The sequence below is a fragment of the Sorex fumeus genome, unplaced genomic scaffold (assembly GCF_029834395.1).
Source record: "Sorex fumeus unplaced genomic scaffold, SorFum_2.1 ptg000028l, whole genome shotgun sequence".
Classification (NCBI taxonomy): Eukaryota; Metazoa; Chordata; class Mammalia; order Eulipotyphla; family Soricidae; genus Sorex; species Sorex fumeus.
In genome coordinates, this window is record NW_026606085.1 from 16,227,811 (window position 1) to 16,247,924 (window position 20,114).

The window sequence follows — 20,114 nt, forward strand, 5'->3', positions numbered from 1 at the left end:
CAGATCCCAGATGCCACATAGCCACGGATCCCAGATCTTGGCACACTGCCATGGATCCCGGATCCCACTCTGCCACAGATCCCAGATCCCACACTGCCATGGATCCCAAATTCCACACTGCCACGGATCCCAGATCCCGACACACTGCAGGCTGCTGGCAGAGGCTGCTGGCCGCTGCTTGGACCCCTGCGGATATTTAGGGCTTGTGAGCACTAAACTCCTCCTTGCCCCTTCCACGTGTCTGTTCAGGACCCACTTGAAGGAAGGAGGTGAACAGACTGACCCCAGCAGGGGCCTGGAGGGCTGGATGTGGCCTCAGCCCAGTCCAGGAAGGACTCCAGGCATCAAAGTACCCCATACCTATCCCAGACCCGACCTGAAACATCAGCCTCAGCGGGGAGAGATGACCTCCCCTCTCTCCCTCCCCTGGGGCCACTGGACTCAGCTCTGCGGGGGGCTTCTCCAGCCCACACCCCCCTTGGAAGAGAGCATAGAAGTCTTCCTCCAGCTGAGGGGGGGATATATTACTGCTCTGACAAAGTTTACCAAGCGAAATCCCCCCCATCTCAGAGCCAGATTTAAAAATAAATAAATAATGTTCAAAGGGGCAGGAGGGGGAAGGATTTTCATTTTTAAACGCAAGGTGAAAAACACTCGAATCTTGAGTGGCCACGGTATAGCTCCCCACAGGTCCAGTCCACAGTGGTCAGACTGTGCTGATTCTCCACCTCAGAGCCGAGGAGGCTCCAGGGACAAGGACTGGGGCCAGTCCTGACTGCCCCGAGGGTGGATGAGAAAGTCCCCGGGCCTGACTGCCTGCCTTGGCAGAGAGATTCGCGACCAGGAGCCTGCCCGGAACCCAGGCCAGCCCTGAAAAGGATCTTCATCATGCTCCCTCGGTCAGCACAGCCCCGCAACCCCCTCCAAGCACAAGACGGGTCTGCGGCTGGGTCTCTCCACAGCCCCCCACTTCCCACGGACCCTCCAGGATAGAGCCCTCAGAGGAGCCCAGGTGGGGGAGCCCAACTTTGCAGAGTGCATGGTGGTTCCCCCCCCCTTGCCCCCATGGCACCAGCCCAGTCTGAAGGAGACGGGAAGGATGCGGAGAGGAGGGGGGGCATGGGGAGAGCCACGAGGAGGGAGGAGGGGGGAGGTACCTCCCGGGGCGGCTTCTCACTTACCAGGAGAGCTTGAATCCTTTCATCAGTACAGTCATGTGCAGCCACGGACCACCGTGGCCTTAGCATCCCCGGCACAGCGCCCGAGGTCCCAGGACATATTGGAAAAGATGACGAAGTCCCCACAGAGCAGAATCCCATGTAATGTGACTTGAACACAGAAAGAGAAAGGAGAGAGCGGAGCAGCGGAGAGGCGGGCGGTGGCGAGAGGGCAGTGGGTGGGGGAGGGAGTGCGAGCCAGCCAGGGGAGCTGCCTCTGCTCCCCCTTCTTGCCCTTCCCCGGCCCAGAGCTGAAGGACGGCTTCTTCTGCAGCCCAGGGGCTGCCCGCGCACGCCGTGGCCGCCACGGTCGCCCGGTCGGTAGGTCAGTTCCCCGTGAGGATGGGCAAGACTAGCAGAGCTGCAGGGCGAGCCTGGGAGTTGCTGTCAACAGGCAGGAGGGCTGGTCACCCATCTAGCCGGTGGGTGGCAGCGGGCCGGGTGGGCAGGGGCTGTGGGGCAGCCAGGGAGCGAGCAGGAGCCCGGCGGAACCGCACCTCTCCTCCCCCAGGCCCTGGCTCCGCAGCTCCATATAATCTCCTAATCAATGCAGTACCCAAGCACAGCACTGCCAGCCACTTCCGCCCATTTAAAGACACAGCACATGTTTTGGCCCAGGACGGGAGAGAAAGTCAGGGAGAGGGCGGGTGAGGAATGTGGGACTGGAGAAGGAAGAGGAGCCAGCAGAGAGGGTCGAGACTGGCCCCAGAGGCATCTTCCCTTCTCCTGGGGAGGGGGGGGGGACGGCACTGTGCCCCCCCCCTCAGCCTCCTCCATCTGGGGGATCAAGTGGGCAGAGTTGCCTGGCGTGAGCATTTGGATGCCCCCTGGCTGGCCGGGGAGACCACTTTAAATGACTCCTCACCCCCACCCACCAAGGCAGCAAGGCGGGGCGGCCTGGAGCTCCCCGCACAGTGCTCTGTCTGCTGTCACCACTTGGGGGGGCTACTGGAGAGGCAGGAGTTGGGAGGCCTTTTAAGGTGGTCTTTTAAGGTGGCCCCATGACCTGGGGGTAGGACTCAAGCTTTGTCTCTCACCCATCCCAGGCCCCAAGACCAGCTCAGCAAGGAGGCCACAAGATGCCAACTTCAGCTTTCCCAGATAGTTCTCGCTCAGGAAGGGGGTACACTGCTCCCCCCCAAACCTCCCCTCTCCAGACGCTTGCCTAGCCCTCTCACCCTCCCCAGATGACTATCTGGGTCAGTAATGCGGATGGATGAGAATGAACAAAGAGGGGATTAATTAGGAGACTGCAACCTCCAACTGAACCCACAGAAGCTTCCCCCACTGAAAAGCGCCCCAAAGCCATCAGTCTGCAGATGCACTGGGGTCCACATCTGACCCCCTAAGGCCACACACACTCCTAATGGGCAAAGGGAGGAGAAAGCCTCAGGATGAACACACAGGGCACCTGGCAGCTTATCTCCCCCTTCCTCTTCCTCAAGGGCCAGTTCCTGAGGCAGGGCCTGGTCGCCCTGCCCAGAGGCTCGTGTCGCTGGGTGCTGGTGTGAGGGCAGGTGTCTGGCTGCGGCCGCCAGATCCCAGTCCAGTCTGCCCACAGCCTTGCCGTCTCTGTCCATGCCCAGATGATCCCGCAAAAGCCCCTAAAGGGCCATCTGGACATTCAGACGCAGGTTCCCAAAACAATCTCGGATAGCAGAGGGTCTTCCGTGCCCACCACTGAAATGGGTCCAGACTTCAGGACATGCCTACAAGTCCATCAGCCCATACACACCCCCCTAAGCATGGTTCCAAGACGGGGTCAACAGAATGGACACTGCGTTCTTCCCGAGAGAAAAAATTCCCTCCCGGGTATCCCCGTTCTTAGGGTCCTGTCCCCTGACAGATGTCGCTTAGAGTGACAGGCAGATGTTCTCTTAAGCCCAAGACCAAACTCGACCCTTCCACTTTTCCTCTTCATCAGTTTTGCCTGCGTGGTCACTAGGCAGAATTTGCCATGAGTTTATTATGTCAGACATCTCACGCTGACCACCTGCAGAATCTGCCGTGGGCTTCAGTTGGGCATCGCGCTGACCACTCACGTGCATCAGCTCATGGACTCGGCAGAGCAGCACCATAAAGGTGGCAGGGCCCTCTCTTTTCTAGGTCCTGTGGCCAAACGCTGAGGAGTCTGGGGTTTCCAACTGTCAAAGGGACAGCAAGCTGCAGGCTTGGGGGTCTGTAAGCAGGCTGCTTCAGTTCTCAACGTCTCTAGAAAAACCTTCTCTACGGGGGCCTGACTTAGCATTGAGAGACCCAGGCCAGAGAGAATCCAGACAACAGGTGATGAAGAGTTTCCGCCATGGCAGCTGCCTCTCTCTTGCAGCAGTGCTGTTAGCTGGTGTGCCAATGCACGAATGAGGAACGTGGAACAGGAAGGGGGCAGGGAGAGACCAGTGATGTGCGATCGATTTGGAATTCCCCCTTGGTTTTCCCCCCCTGAAACCCGGAATTTTGTGGAGCTCTCGAGCCTAGTTCCACTTCTAGGCTCAAAAAAAAAAAAAAAAAAAGCGAGAGAGAGAATCCCAAATGATGAGTTCACATAGCTATCTTTTCCCACATTAAGTGATCACCTTGGATCAAGCAGCATAAAACATTTCTCCTTTAATGGGTGTTCCCCCACTTCCGTCCAAGAAGGCAGTTTCTTCTTTTTCTTTGAAGGAGCCCCTGACCTGCGTGTTATCAGGACAGATCCAAGAGGACTTTCACTTTTCCCTCCGTGCAAAAATTGCCCAAGGAAGTTAACCCAAGTAAATCCTGTCACAAGGGGGCCCAGGCGATAGTGAGGTTGGGAGGATGCTTGCCTTGCATGAGGCAAACCTACATTCAATCCCTGGCATCCCATAAGGTCCCCCGAGCACTGTCTGGAGTAATTCCTGAATGCAGAGCCAGGAGGAGACCCTGAGTACTGCTGGGTATGACCCAAAAAACAAACAACAACAACAACAACAAAATTGCTGTCACAAACACTTTGGCTGCATTGCTACATGCATGACTGCTTTTGAATTAACTTTCGGTCCTGGTGCATTCAGAAACCTTTTGCTGTTGCTAAATTTTTCATGACCTCCACATCCAGTTACCTGTATGGGTTGCAACCGCCCCCCCCACCCCCAGTTTGAGAAGGAGGTTCCAGATCAACCTGAAGGTGGGTTGATTAGTGACCCTCATTCTCGGGCCCCTCCTTGATAGTCCTGTATCAGGAAGGGCAAGAAATTTTTTAAAATAGAAATTTGAGGGCTGGAGTGATAGTACAGAGCAGGTAGGGCGTTTGCCTTGCACACGGTCGACCCAGGTCGATCCCCAGCATCCCATATGGTCCCCCAAGCAACGCCAGGAGTGATTCCTGAGTGCATGAGCCAGGAGTAACCCCTGTGCATCACTAGGTATGACCCAAAAAGCAAAAAAAAAAAAGAATTTAAAAGAAAATTCAAAAAAATTAAATAAAATTTAAATTAAAACAGATGTTTTTTTTTTAATTTAAACAAAAAACAAAATTCTGGGAACGTGCTAGATTAGATATCCCAATGGGTCTTCCTGCAACTGGAACTGCTAGGGAGAAGATTTACAAGGCGGGAAGGAATGTTTTCAAAAAAGAGAAAACATTATCAGAAAGCTATCAAAAAGAGAAGGGACTATAGACCATAGACGCGGAGGCCATAGAGCCCAGCCTGTTAGGGGCGCAGGACCCTGTGGAAGGAGACAACCCCAAGGTCGCCCCGAAAAAGGAGGGTGAGCTCCTTAGCAAGCAGCGATTGACTGACGTCTGATGAAGCCCATAGTGCCACAGGGCATGAAAGAGCTTGCCAGGGTCTTCCGGGAAGCTTGTCACAAATCTGGGCAGTGAGCAAAGCAGAAACTACGTGGGCTGGTACAGCCCCATCCCATGCAGATCCTTCCACGGAAGGCTGCCGGAGGCTTTCCAGAGTAATTCTCAGAAAACAACGCCCTGAATGCAGAAGGTGGATCAGTTCAACCTGAGTAACAGTCAGTACATCTGATCACGAAAAGACCAGGTTTTTCTAGAAGCTACCAGCGACCTACATATGTAATTGAGCCTGTTCACTGGATTAAATCTTTTTTTTTTTTCGTTTTATTGAATCACTGTGAGATACTGCCACAAAGTTGTTCATGACTGCATTTCATTCATAGGATGCTCCAATACCCATCCCTTTACCAGTGTACATTTCCCACCCACCCCCACCCCCACTCCCCAACCCCGCTCCAGCCTGCCTCTATGGCAGGGTTGAATCTTTTCATCCCATTAGGTAGGGGCCTGCCAGACTTCCCACTGCCCCAACGGTAATTCGGTAACGCTGTGATTGGTGAGGAAAAAAAAGACCAGGGAAAGAAAACAACAAAGGTCAACAGCGCAGAAGAGAAGTACTTAAGTAGGTCCCATCAGGAAACTGCATGAAGTCTGTAAGTTACCATCACATGCAACAAAGTAAGTGAATCTGTATCCCCATGATAAGTGAATCTGTATCCCCGTGATTTCATGGCAGGAGCCAGTAAGAGCTGAGAGAAGAGTGAGAGAACAACCTATATCCATAAAATGCAAAAAACATAAACGTGACTAATTCAGCTTTCAGAAAGATTGGGGGCTGGGGGTGGGGGGTGCGGGTCAGGGCATGGGCTCAGCAATAGAGCATTTGCTTTGCACACGTTGAGGCCCGGGGTTCGATCCCCAGCACTGCAAAAAAGTGAGTATTGCTTAGTAAGTACCAGAGAGATAGCTCAGACTGCTGAGCACATACTTTGCAAACTGCTGTCTTGGGTTTGAGCCCCAGCACCACGGGATCAACCAAGCACCACTTAGAGCGACCTTTGAGCAGAGCCAGGAGCGGCCCCTGACAAAGACCAAGTGTGGCACTAATGCAAGAGAGAAAACTGGTCACGTTTGAGGGACGGGCAGGACAGGTGTTAGGAACGCTGGGTCCTTTCTTCTTTCTGCATCATTTTGCATCAATACAACTTTATCGGGACCCACTGAGCAAGGCCTGCTGCCGTCCAGGAGTCCTGGGCACCCCCCACCCCCAGCCGCCAAGGCCTGAGGAAGCCGCACTCTCGGACCTCACGTGAAACGATAGACCCGCCTGGCAGGAGATGGTCTGGAAGGTCCCCCAGGCCTGCTGGGCACAGCTTGGGGCACCCCCCCAAAACCTATCACCTCGGTATCTACAAACTATACAACAACAACAACAACAAAGTAGAAATCCGGGAGAGAGGCCTGATGTCATTCCTCCTGGAGAGGAGGGAGCAGCCCAGGACACCCCTGGGATTCTCTGCTGGAGCAGCCTCCGGGGTGCTCCCTGCTCATGGTAGGCTGTGCTCCCAGCGCTGCTGCTGTCTGCCTCTGTGTCTGCTGCCCCCGCCCACTGGCTCCCTACACGTTTGATCCTGGTGAAGAGGGCGTTCGCTGACTTCTTACTTTCGCTGCTCTGACTCTCTGGGTCTCCCGAGGTCCCCCTAACTCCCCCACCCCCCATCCCAGTTCCTGCCCCTGATTCTGTGCCACCAAAGAACAGGTGTGTCTCTGGTAGGACCCCCCAGTAGGGTAGGGCGGGGAGAGGGGGGGAGGAGGAGGGGGAGGAGAAAGGGCGTGGTGCAGCCAACACGTGGCCCCTGGCCCGGGGTCCCCCCTCCTAGCAGGGCTCCTGCCTCTCCCAGCAGCTCAGTAAAGTGCTCTCTCCAGGTGCTCCTGTGTCCTGGGGGAAGGGGGGTTCCTGGGTTCCCAGTCACACCCCCCACCTCCCACGGGCTGGAGCCATGGAGCCGCAGAACCCGGCTGCTAGGAACTGGCAAATCTGGGGCAGAGCCACGCGCGGCAGTCACACGCTGGGGACTCAGAGCTCCCGGGCAGGGAGTGTCAGGCGCCGGGTGTTATATTTAAGGAGCGTTTTGGAGGTCAGGAAGTGGTGGAGCAGTGGCGGGGAGGGGGGAGGGAGCCGCCCCGGGACGGAGGTGCCAGTGCGACCCGACCCTCCCCCCTTTGCAGTGGGAAACCTGCAGTCCACAGCACCAGTGGCCAGTGCGGGAGGCCGGCAGAAGTCAGGGGCTCCTCGCTGTGCCCTTCCCATCCTGCCCCTTCGCTCACGCCTCTCCTCATCCTCGGCCTCTATCAGTCCTGGTGGGCTGCTCTCGCCTGCTGGTCTGTTTGTCTGTGTCAGGTCCCCGCTTGGGCCTGGAGGCTTGGAGCCCAGTCCGCCCCTCCCCCACTACAGGGAGGGGGCGTCGGAGAGCAACGGGGCAGGGGGGGCGCTAACCCCGAACAAAAATGCTTTCTGTGGCCCCCGTGACCCCAGGATTCGGTGCTGGAGGGAGAAGAACAGGAGGGTGGTATGTCGCCCTCCATCACTGAGAGCTGATGGGGAGAATCTTCCTCCAGCCTCCTCCTGCTCCCAGGAGGAGCAAGGCCACAGCCGTACTCAGTTGGAGGTGTGTGTGTTTGGGGGGCGGGGGGGGCAGGGTTTCCAGTATCTGTCCACTCCAAAGACCCATGTGGCCTCCCAGGCATGGGTCCTGGACTTCTCCCAGCCACTGGGGTCGGTGGCACTAAAGCAAATTAATTCAAGGGACCAAGGGTGGTGGTGGTGGGGCTGCCCCTGAGCTGGTGAGAACGGCCCTGTGGGCCCAGCAGGTGGCCAGTCCCTCTGGCTCACCTCCCGGAAGGACCCAGGACACCTCGTGCCCTGTGTCTGCGGAGGCAGTTCTTGCCGGCCACCTGGGCACGTCCTGAGTTGAGATCAGACAAGTGTCCCTGGGCCTGGTGCGGAAAACGCCTGCGGGTCCGTGTGTCTCTCCAGCCATCCATGTGTCCTGCCTCTCCACCTGCCCACCAGGGCCCCAGGCCAGAGGAGCCTCCCCACCCCCACCTTCGCCCGGGTGTTGCTCAGCATTCTGATCCCTTGCAGAGCCGCTTGCTAGAAGGCCAGCTGGAGGAAAGGAGGACAGCCGCGTCCCCGCCCCCTCACCTCCTGCTTTATTCTCAGGAGGATTCTCGGTGGCTGATGGTGTTGGGGACCCGGGTTCTTTCGGGGAGGGAGCACCGACGCCCCCACAGCCAGCTGCCTGGAGGGGCTCTTTCCCGCCTAACCAGAGCTCCGCTCTTTCTCCGGCCTAACCTGACCGCCACTGTCCGCCAGCTCTGAGCCAGCATGACATCCCGACAAGGGCTCGACCAGAAATCTGCAGTGGGCAGAGCACCTGCTGGTGGACAGAAGGCCACACTCATAACTGGCGCGGCCTCACACACGGGAAGTGTGTGCTGTGGCTCTTGGCCTGGGGTTCAAGTCCACACTAACTGCGACCTTGAGCAAGTCTCCCAGTGACCTTGAGCAAGTCTCCCGGAGATGCGGGTCCATCCCTAACGGTGCAGAAGGTCAGCTCCCAGTGGGGGCCGCCCCCCATCACCCACTCCGTCTCTGTGCTCACTCAGTCCGTCAGCACCTTGAATCTAAATGAGTGTTTCTTCCCTGGGGACCCAATGCCACATCCCTCCCATGGTCCTCAGGATACACCCTGAGGGCTATAGGTTAAAAAAAAAAACCATCTTGGAAGTGGGGTGCCCTGACATGAGAGTCGTAGCGGGCCTGCGGCTAGAAGGTGGCTATGATCAGGAAGTTCGAGAAACACTGACTTAAACCAAGTTTCAACTTTTCCCCAGTCTTGCTGAGGGTGTTTTTGTATGGGGGGTGTGTGTGGGGGGGGGTGGGGGTTGTATGGGGTTGTGCATTGAGTTATTTACTCATAACCATCACTAGGCATCAGGGAAATGCAAATTTAAAAAATGAGGTATCATCATCGGAAACACTGGGACTAGACAAAACGATCAACAGTCAGCAGATGTGGGAAAAAAGGAACCTCATTTACCGCCAGTGGGAATGTCAATTTGGGGTGTTTTTTTTTTTTTATGCTCAGGGGTAGTTACTCATGGTTCTGCACTCAGGAATTACTCTTGGCAGTGCTTGGGGGACCACATGGGATGCCAGGGATCGAACCCGGGTCAGCCGCTTACAAGGCAAATGTCCTTCCCGCTGTACTATGGCTCCGGTCTCAGGAATGAGACCGGCCATTCCTCAAAAAACTAGGAATTGAGTTTCCATGCAACCCAGCAAATCCACTCCTGGGAGTAGACCCCAGAGGCCCCAAAACACAATGCAGAAAAGATGTCTGCACTCAAGTGTTCACTGCAGCACTATTCACAATCGCCCGAGTCTGGAAATAGCCCAAGAGGGCCCAAGAACAGGTGACTGGATAAAGAAACCATGGCATCTACACAATGGAATACTACTCAGCCATAAGAAAAGCGGGGATTGTGCAATTTGCAGCTATGTGGGTAGATCTGGAGAGTATCCTGTTGCGTGAAGTCAGTCAGAGGGAGAGGAACAGGACTCAGAATCTCTCTCATATGTGGGATATACAGAAGCTTCCTTGGGGAATGTCAGATGCCCAAAGGCAACAGAAACAGAGTAGCAGAATTGGGGGAGGGGGTCAGTAAGTTAGAAAATGTGCTGCCACTGAGACAGTGGGGGGTGGGAGGGAAACTGGGGACGTTCATGAGTGTAGCGGACACTGGGGAAGGGACCAGTGTTGGAACACTGCGTGCCTGAAATTCAATTAAAAAACAAAAGGTAAAGGTAAAGGCCCTCCCGTTGATCGTCGATTTGCTCGAGCGGGCCCAGTAACGTCTCCATTGGAGACTCTGTTGTTACTGTGTCTGGCATATCGAATACTCTTGGTAGCTTGCCGGGCTCTCCGAGAGGGGCGGAGGAATCGAACTCGGGTCGGCCATGTTGGCCGCTTATAAGACAAACGCCCTACCCGCTGTGCTATCACAAAACAAAACAAAAAACACCAAACAAAGAGATGAGCTGGGTGGGTTGATGGGAGGGAACCTGGGAACACTGGTGCTGGGAACACGTTCACTGGTGGAGGGATGGATGTTGGAACACTGCATGACTGAAAGCTAATCATGAACAGCTTTGTAAGGGTCTATCTCACAGTGATTTAATAAAAAAATTTTTTAAAAAACCTTTGTAATTCATGGTGATTTAATTCATTAAATTGTTTCGCTTTTGGGGCTGGAGTGGTGGCACAGTGGGTAGGGCGTTTGCCTTGCATGCGGCCAACCCGGGGTTCGATTCCCAGCATCCCATATGGTTCCCTGAGCACCGCCAGGAGTAATACCGGAGTGTAAGAACCAGAAGGAACCCCTGTGCATCACCAGGCGTGACCCAAAAAGCACTGTCAACAACAACACTGTCCTCCCGCTGTTCGTCGATTTTGCCCGAGCGGGCCCAGTAACGTCTCCATTTTGAGACTTCTTGTTACTGTGTTTGGCATATCGAATACGTCACGGGGAGCTTGCCAGGCTTTGCCGTGCGGGCGAGAGACTCTCAGTAGCTTGCCGGGCTCTCCGAGAGGGGCGGAAGAATCGAACCCGGCTCAGCGGGCTGGCTGTGCACAAGGCAAACGCCCTACAGCTCTGCTATTGCTCCAGTGCTCCCTTCGATAGCTCAGCTGGTAGAGCAGAGGACTGTAGACTATAAGACCCAAAAAGCAAAAAAACACTTTTGTTTTTTGCTTTTGTTTTGGACTACACCCGGTGATGCTCAGGGGTTACTCCTGGCTCTGCACTCAGAATTACTTCTGGTGGTCCTCAGGGGACTCAGGGGACCATATGGGATGCTGGAGATTAAACCCGGGTTGGCTGTGTGCAAGGCAAGTACCCTACCCACTGTACTATCACTCCGGCCCGTGATTCGATTTTTTAAAAAGAAAATAAACCCCAATAATTATAGTTAATAATTAAGTGCCTAAAATGTGAATGACACAGGCAAATCATGATGTTAATTGAATAATAAATCTAAAGTTTTCCTTGCTGGCTAGAAGCAATACGATCGATAAGACATGGGCATTAAGTAGTTATATTAAATAATTTTAACCAAGTTTAAAGCCACAAGCCCTATAAGAGAGGCACAGATACTAAAATGTACATTAATTGTAGCACTGTAGCACTGTCCTCCCTGTTGCATGGATTTGCTCCAGCGGGCCCAGTAACATCTCCATTGTGAGACTTGTTACTGTGTTTGGCATATCGAATATGTCACGGGTAGCTTGCCAGGCTTTTAATTAATTAAAAAAAATTTTTTTGCAGGGCTGGAGCAATAGCACAGTGGGTAGGGCGTTTGCCTTGCATGTGGCCAACCCGGGTTTGATTCCCAGCATCCCATATGGTCCCCCGAGCACCACCAGGAGTGATTCAAAAACAAATATTTGTTTTTCTTTTTGGGTCATACCCGGCGATGCTCAGGGGTTACTCCTGGCTCTGCACTCAGGAATCACTCCTGGCGGTGCTCGGGGGTACATATGGGATGCCGGGAATCGAACCCAGGTCGGTCGCGTGCAAGGCACTGTCCTATCGCTCTAGCCCCTGATCATTAATTTAAAACAATTTTTCTTTCTGGGACCTAAGAGATAGAGAGTGCAGCGGGTAACGCGCCTGCCTTGCACAGGCTGTCCAGCATTAATTAATCCCCAGCACTGCATTTGATCCCCAAGCACAGCCAAGAGTGGTCCCCGAGTACAGAGCCAGAAAAGTAAGCTCCAAGTGCCTCCAGATTTGTTTTTTCCTATCACCTAACACCAAGTAATGGCGAATATTCTCAGCTAACCTACCCATATCTGCTTGTGAGGATTAGCTCTTCACTAGTCTGATGTAAAGAGAGCGCGCCAGGAAAAGAATCCAATATTTGTCATCCTCTTCTGCGGAGACAAGAACTTCCTATTTGCATGACAGGTGTCCAGAAATAGTGCCTTTGAGCACGTGGCCGAGGCCCCTGCCAAGAAACGCAGGTTTATTTGCATGGAGCAGACTGCAGCTAGTAGGCTGGAGGCTGAGGCTTCATTTCCTGCCATCAGGGCAGCTTCCTCTCAGTATCTTAAAGGGTGAAAGAAAAAAAACGCTCCAAGGTGCTTCGGGACACACTCTTGGCCTCACAGCAGACAGGAGACCGACGTGATGGTGAGTGAAGCCGGGAGCTCGGGCGCTAGCTGAGCTGTGAGCAGAGGCAGCGGGAGGGATGGACGCCCCTGTCCTTCACGCTCCATCCTCCTTTCCACAGTCACTTCTGGGGGCTCGGGGCACCCAGAGCAGGACGCACGCTGTGGACTCCGGGAGGGTTGAAGAAAAAAAAATAGGGAGAGATGTCGCATTCCAAAAAAGCTAATATTTGGCAGCTGGGATAACAGAGAGAACGTCCTCTTAAATTTTGTGTTAAAAAAAGAGTGCTTACCAAATGGGGGATATTGGAAGGATCCCCCCAGGATGGGAGAAGTATGCTGAGACGAGACTCTAGACAGAACATGTTGCCATTCAATGCCTCTTCTGCAGGCCATAGCACCCAAAAGGAGAGGAGAACAAAAGGGAGTGCCATGCCACAGAGGCAGGGTGGGATGGGAGGATGAGGGGGGTGGGAGGGGTACTGGGATCAGCGGTGGTGGAAAATGGGCACTGGTGGAGGGATGGGTACTCAATCATTGTACAACGGAAACCCAAGCACAAAAATCTGTAAGTCTACAACTGTACCTCATGGTGTTTCACTAATAAAAAAAAATTTTGAAAAACAGTGCTTAAGGGGCGGGGTTCGATCCCCGACATCCCTTATAGTCCCCTGAGCCCACCAGGAATGATTCCTGAGCACAGAGCCAGGAGGAAGAATCGAGCATCATTGGATGTGCGCCCCCGCCAAAAAAAACCAAAAAAAAAGTTACTGAAATATAAGCGAGGCTGCTAGCAGATCAACAGTTGATTCTCCCCCTGCCCCCACCCCCCCAGAGGACTCTACCCACTGTATTATCATGGAACAGGCCCGTAGTACTGGGACCCTTAGTCACATCACAGGGACAGTCTCTGCAAGGCCTGGGCAGGAGTCTATAAAAGGGGTGGGGGTGGGGTTCAGCAAAGACAGCTCCCCCAGCCTCAGCTGTCCATCTGGGTTAGAGGTTCCGGATGGAATCACTTTGAAAATGAAACTGACCCAACCTTATTTTTACTTCGGAGAAAAACACAAGGACTTGTTATATGTATACATTGCAAACAGCATAATTCCTCCTGAGCTTGGATCACTCTGTCTATTGTTATGATTAAGAAAAAATTGTGATGACCTCATTCAGATGAGTGTTTCAGCAATGCCTCGGAGCTGCGCTCCTGCCTCCCGAATACTGGAGGTTCAGCTCATGACCCTGCACTCAGGGTTGGTGAAAATGCCCCCAAGCCCCATCGCCTCCAGTTCCGGTCTCAGTTCCATCAGCGACTGGAACACCCAGTCCCAAAGCTGGCATTCGGGGCTGGAGAGATGGTACAGGGGAGAATGCGCTTGCCTGTGTGTGAGGGCCTGGCTTCAACCCTGGTACTGCGTGTGATACATGGTCCTGAGTCTCGCCCAGAGGAAGTCCTGAGCGCCACCAACTGTGGCCCCTCGAACGAAACAGAGCCAAAAACCTGGTACCCCTCCTTCTCTCCTAACCCCACCCACTTCTGCTCCCTGCTCTCTCAGTGCCAACCTGCATTCAATTCTCATCTTTAGATTTACAGTCAGATTCACTCTCTGATTGGCCCGCGTAGCAAACATTTACTGAGTGGGCATTAGCTACACGACACACCAAATGCCAGGCGCTCTGGGGCTTAACATGCGAAACCCTCCCCCTCCTTCAGAAGCTGCAAGTTCCAGGGCATGTCAAAATCTCCAAGAGCCAGAGATGGGACAAAAGGAGAGACTCATCAGGGACCTGCCTCGTGGGCAGAGGCACCTTTGCCAAAAGCAAATCTTAAGGGGCTGGGGGCGCGGCTCAGTGATGAGGCACCAGGCTTGCATGGAGGAGAGAAGCCCTGGGTGTGATCCTGATAATACATATGCATGCATGTGTGTATGCACGCACACACGCGCGCACACACACTCACACACTCATACACACACATCCCTGAGGATACTTCAAATCTTCCCACTACCCCTGTGTCCACCATGTACACCGTGTCCCTATAGTTCCTGCGAGGGCCACTCCCCGCTGGGCTCTCTCCCACAGCATCCAGTGCTTTGGCTGGCACTCAGACCCCCTGGGCAGTGCCACTGTGCCGAGCCTTTGACCCAAGTTATCTCATTTCATGAGCACAAGAAGAATCCTGATGGCTGGGAACGGCCTCGACCACTCAGATCTGCACTGACAACATCTGAACCCAGCCAGCCCAGCGCTAGGTGCCCTGGCCAACTCCTGACCAACTCCAGCTCTTTGATGAAACGGTGCCTGAGTGGACATTCTCGCTTGCCCAGGAACCTTCAGATATTTCTTCTGCGCCCCCTGGTGACTGGCACCCTCCCTGCCAGCCTAGCTAACGCGTTCCTTGGCCTCCCTGGGAACTTGGGGGCACCTGCACCCCTCATACCTCCAAAGGAACCCATTGGCAGCGGTGGCAGAAAACTGGCACCCAGCCAGCAGGGATGACATGAAAAGCTTTCCGGCCTCTTTCCTCAAACCCGAACAGAAACTCCTGGGACCCAACCGACCACCTACACGCCCTGTCAAGGTCACGTCGGGAACAGCCAAGGGTCCCAGTCTGAGCGCACGAGCTTAAAGGACTTCTCCAGGTGGGCTGGAGAGAGGGGGCAGAGGTCAAGCTGCTCGTTACCCCCCGTCGCACAGAACATCCCCCTGCATACTGCCAGGAGAGAGGCCCCTGAGCACAGGGCCAGGAGTAACACCTGAGCACCACCACTGGGAGACCCAAAATTCACAAAATTAAGTTTGTGTGGAGGGTGGGGGTGTAGTAGGCGTGTCCCCAAGCACTGCTCAGGTGGCCTGGGACCCCTCCTGGCGATTCTCTGCCACCCTGACAGGTGGTTCAGTGTGAGGGTGGGGAGTACGCAATATGGCTGGGACCCCACATGCCAGGAATTACTGGGAGCACCCAGCAGTGCTTGGGGGTCCCCGAGTGCTGCCTCCAGTGATGCCTGGGGTCCACAGGCTGCCAGGTAACGTGCAAAGCCTGCACCTTAACCCCGGTACTATCTCTCCGGTCCTCACAGACAAATTTTCTTTTTTTTTTTTTTTTTGCTTTTTGGGTCACACCCGGCGATACTCTGGGGTTCCTCCTGGCTCTGCACTCAGGAATTACTCCTGGTGGTGCTCGGGGGACCATATGGGATGCTGGGAATTGAACCCGGGTCGGCCGCATGCAAGGCAAATGCCCTACCCACTGTGCTATCGCTCCAGCCCCTCACAGATGAATTTTTACAGAACAGCTCAGCTGTGATTCATCACGACGCAAGACGCAATGATTCCGTTTGACCCTGGGCTGCAAAGTGCAAGGAGGCTCTTGATGGACAGTTCATAAACTTGTGTGAGTTTTGAGTCTCTGGAGGGCTGATGAAAACCTTTGATATGCTTCTCAAAAAAAAAAAAAAAAACAAATGCAGAGGTGGAAAGTTCTGCCCAAACATGGTCCAGGTTCACAGACCCAGACTAGAGCTACTTAAACTAAACACCCTCCAAAGGCCAGGGCTAGAAGAGAAAAACTTCTTTTGTTTTCATTTTCTTTTATTCTTTTTTTCATTTTAAGCAGTGCTCAGGGCTTACTCCAGGTCCTGTGCTCTGAGATTATTCCTGGTGGGCTTGGGGAGCCATATGGATGCTGGGGATTGAAACTAGGCCGACTAGTGCAAAGTAAGTCCCCTCCGTGCTATTCCATCACTCTGGCCCACTAGCAGAGGATTTTGGAAACTTTCAACTTGCAACCATTTATACCCAAGAAATCTTTATATAACCCTTCATATACAAGACCATGAAATAGGTATATAAACCAAAAATTGTAGCACTGCACAGTAGCACGGTCCTCCTGTTATTGATTTGCTCGACCTGGCCCAGTATTGTGAGACTTTGTTGTTGCTGTGTTTGGCATATTGAATATGTCATGGGTAGCTTGCCAGGCTTTGCTGTGCGGGTGAGATACTCTAAGTAGCTTGCCGGGCTCTCTGAGAGGGGCGAAGGCATCTAACCCGGCTCAGCCAGGCTGCCTGCTCGCAAGGCAAACGCCCTATCGCTGTGCTATCGCTCCAGCCCAACCAAACATTGACTGATAATAAATCATAAAGACATTTAAAACATGGGGTTGGAACTCTAGTAAGGCAGGGAGGGTGCTTGCCTTGCATGTGGCCAACCCGAGTTCGATCCCCAGTATCCCATAGGGTCCTCCGAGCATCGCCAGGAGTAATTGCTGAGCTCAGAGCCTGGAGTAATCCCTGAGCATTGCCAGATGTGAGTCACCCGCCCCCAAAAAAGTATTTCAAATCATTTCAAGAGATTTTTGCCTCTCCCAGATTCAGTTATGGGTCACAAGCCGCAGTTCAAGAAACGAAGGCCAGAGAAAAAGACCCCAGAGTCGATGTCCAGCTGCATCTTGTGTCCATGGTGATGAGTCCCACTCCTATAGTGAGGGAGCCCACGGCATCGGGAAGGGCGCTGCTGCCTAGGGGTGGAGGTAGCAGGAGGCGCCCTCTGTGTCCACCTCCCTGTGTCCATGCAAGCACGAACCCTCCAAGTTCTCTGAGAACCAGCTGGGTGATTCCAGACCAGTCGGAGCTGCGGAAGCGGCAGAGTCTCGGGCTTGAAGAAGCAACCCTGGCTCGAGGCAGTCTGTGGACATCAGACCCAGGCCGGCAGCAAAGCACCGATGGTGAACTGAGTTTGGCGCCGAACCCGGCGGAGGTGTTGCGCCCTCTGGTGGCAGCAGGCGCAACTGCACCCACAGTCCCTGCTCAGCTGTTTGTAGAGTGAGGGATGGAGCGAGTCTGTGGGGCCAGAGGGGGATGCGGTCCAAGGCCTGGACTCTCACCCTGTCCTCCCTCCCTCCCCAGCTCTGATCTAAGGAGAGGACAAATGAGTCGACAATTCCGAACTGGCAATTCCGACTGGTGCAGCACGCATCCCAGTCATCAGTGGCGCTTCCCAGGGGAAAGCCCAGAGAGGGTTAAGCAACTTGGAGCAGATCACACAGCATGGGGAATGGGAGAAAGGCGCCCACTGCAGTCCACTGCTGCCCACCACACCCTGACCGCTGGGGTCACGCGGACCGCCCTCTCTCCCGCACATACAGTTTGTCTCAGAGAAAGGAGGCCCGGCCCCGTGAGGCTGAGATACCCAAGGTGGGGGACAGGCTCCCCTCCCATCCCTTGCCACCACTCACTTATTTGGGGGGAAAAATGCATTGAAAACGCCAATTTCAAACTGGCAGCCGGACTCAGGAGAGGCGAGCAAACCGGCTCCGGTGCGCCCTCTACTGGGCCGGGAGGGCCCCGCTACCCGGCGCCCTGCCCCATCCCTGGGGGTGCGGGGAGGCTCGTCCACTGTGGGAGGGGACAGCGACAGAGGCTGCCACTCAGAACCCAGCCGCGGCCAATCCCCAGGCCACTGCCCACTGCAGGATGCGGGGCAGGCTCTGCCCGGGGCCGTCCAGCCTGCGGTGACCCCACCCGCGCCTTACACAACAGGAGGCCAGAGGGATGCCAAGGGCAGGTGCGGTGTGTGGGGGGCTGCAGAGAGGAGGCAGGCAGAGACGGCGGTGGCGGTGTGGGGGGCTCCAGGGGGAGAGAGTAAAGACGGGGGTGGGCAAGGCTACGGCGAGGGTCTGCACCCACCCCGACCTGCTCCAGGTGCCTCCACGCTCGCCTGGGTGAGGACCTGTCCCTCTTCGGCCCTGACACAGTCCCTGGGGGGGGCTCAGGCGCTGGGGGAGGGGGCGCTGTGGGCCCGGAGGGGAGAGAAACGTGGACCAAAGGCAGAACTCGCCAAGCGAGGCCACTTACGCACAGTGCGGCCGGCAGCATTTCCACCCTACCTTTGCCGTGGCCGCGTCAGCTGGCTCCATCACCCCTGCGTGGCCTGCGGGCGGCGGCGCCACCAGGGAGAAAAGGCAGCGTCACAAGGTCAGCCGCGACAGCCACCACCCCCGGGGCGCCGTGAGAGCCCGACTGCTCTGCTGGGGGTGGGGGGGGTCTGCCTAGCCCCCATGCCCACCCCCCTACAGAGGCGGGTGGAGAGGAAAGGGGTAAGGGGGGGTGGGAGAGAAGGGGGGTCTCTCCCTCCGCATGGCCCCGGGAGGTCAAGGGGGTCTGGCCAGGGCACCCCTTCTCGGAGCCCAGACGGCGGGGAGGGACTTGCCCGCCCCTCACCCGGGACTGGCACCCACAGGTCAGGCTCTGGCCAGCTGGCGGGGCTGAGCAGGAACTGGGGAGCAGGAGGGGATGGGGCGGGCAGGGGGTGGGGTGTGAACGTCAGGAGGAAGGTGCCAGAGGAGCTGAGCAGGGGCAGGGAGAGGAGAGGACCTGGCCCAGTGGAGCACTCACCTTGCAATAACATTCAGACTGACTGAGGCCTACAGGAGCCTCGGCTGACGGCTCGCACCCACTCCCTCCCACACACTCCCAGCCTCTGTCTAAAGGTCCATGAGCAGGGCCGGCTGCTGCCTCTGCAGAGGCCCGGGCTCGGCGGCGCCGCCTGATTGGTGGAGCAGGATGACTTCATCCCGCCCCATTCATCACCGAGGTTCCTGCCCGGCAGACAGGCCTGCCGCCGCCGGTGGCCGCTGGCCCAGCATTTCCTCTCCAGCTTTGCTCTGGGCGAGCTGGGGGGGGGGGGGGAGGCAAGGGGGGGCCGGGTCAGTCCTGTGGTAAGCCAGCAAGGATGGGTGGGGTGAGGGGGGTGGGGAGAATCGGGACCCCAGCCTTTACAGAGAAGAAAGAAAAAAGGTGCTCGCACAGGGAGATGCGACGGGTCTGAGATTCTCCCACGCCCAGCACCCGCAGGGACAGGGAATGATGGTGTGTGTGTGTGTGTGTGTGTGTGTGTGTGTGAGAATTCTGGATCTCCAGCACAGTCACGCCTCTGCAGATCTTTCCCAGTTCCTGAGACACAGTGCCTCCGGGAGCGCCCTGGTCCCCTCTCCCGATGGGACACGATGTCTGTTGTCTGGCTGTGGCCTCAGACCCAGGCCCTGGTGGGCAGGCGCGCCCCCGCCCCCCCCCCCCGCTCAGAATTCATTTCACAGGGGTGGCAGCGAAGCACCAACAAAAACAAACTTGCTTCCCAGCTCCAGAGACGCCGAGCACAGAAAAGGGAGAGGACGTTAGGTGCCAGCATCTCCCTCTCGGCTGCTCGCAGAGAATCCCCGGCCAGAGAAGGGGGACTGGGGAGGGACGGAGGCCGGACAGGGGGGCTGGGCGGACAGCTCGGCGGGCGAGCGTGGGCATGCCTGAAGGAGTTCCAGCCCTCCATCATGCGAACGCTCAGCAGTACCCCCCCCCCCGCCCAGCGCAACAGAGTCTGGGAGTGGCCCGGTTGTTGGGCACAGACACCCCAGCTCCCCCCGAAATATAGTGATAAAATGAAACAAAGCATGGAGAGTCAGCGCAATGTCTGGCACACCAGCCCTGCCTCATAAAAAGGTGGATACAGGATGAGAAGAGGGGACCAAGGTCCCTGGCCCCACCTGCACACAGCTAGCCCCACCCAGGTGGAATTTCTGATGCCACCAGTGCTCCAGCTGTTTAGACAGCACTGGCAGTGCCCATCCCCATGGGCTAAAATGTTCCCGGAGGCTGGAGCAAGACTGAAGTGGCTACGGCGTAGCCGCCGACCTGGCTTGGATCCCTGGCACCCCATATGCAACCCCCCCCCCATAACTATCAGTAGCAAGTTTTGAGTCCAGAGCCAGAAGGAACTCCTGAGCATTGCCGGGTGTGTCCCCCAAACCAAAATAAATAAAATGCGTTCAGGAACACGCTCAAGAGATCCATAGGGAGAAATGAGACCCAGAGACCTTGAGTTCTCTCTGAGCCTGAGCCAAGG

At 55.7% G+C, this 20,114-nt stretch overlaps 1 protein-coding gene across 12 annotated transcripts in view; it reads right to left on the bottom strand.

Annotated features, from left to right (window-relative positions):
- GRAMD1B (GRAM domain containing 1B) overlaps positions 1-20,114 on the bottom strand; it is a 217,054-nt gene that overhangs the window by 69,242 nt on the left and 127,698 nt on the right. Inside the window, exons 1-2 of one of the 12 annotated variants that reach the window (XM_056114941.1) lie at positions 18,614-18,683; positions 18,106-18,149 (exon numbers count right to left, since the gene is read on the bottom strand). The exons of 8 other annotated variants lie outside the window; for them this stretch is intronic. Coding sequence is in view for 1 of the 4 variants with exons in the window: in XM_056114940.1 (XP_055970915.1) it covers positions 1,182-1,216 (35 nt within the window). In the remaining 3 variants the exon portion in view is untranslated. 3 more of the 12 variants (XM_056114942.1, XM_056114937.1, XM_056114940.1) reach the window with 3 other exon arrangements.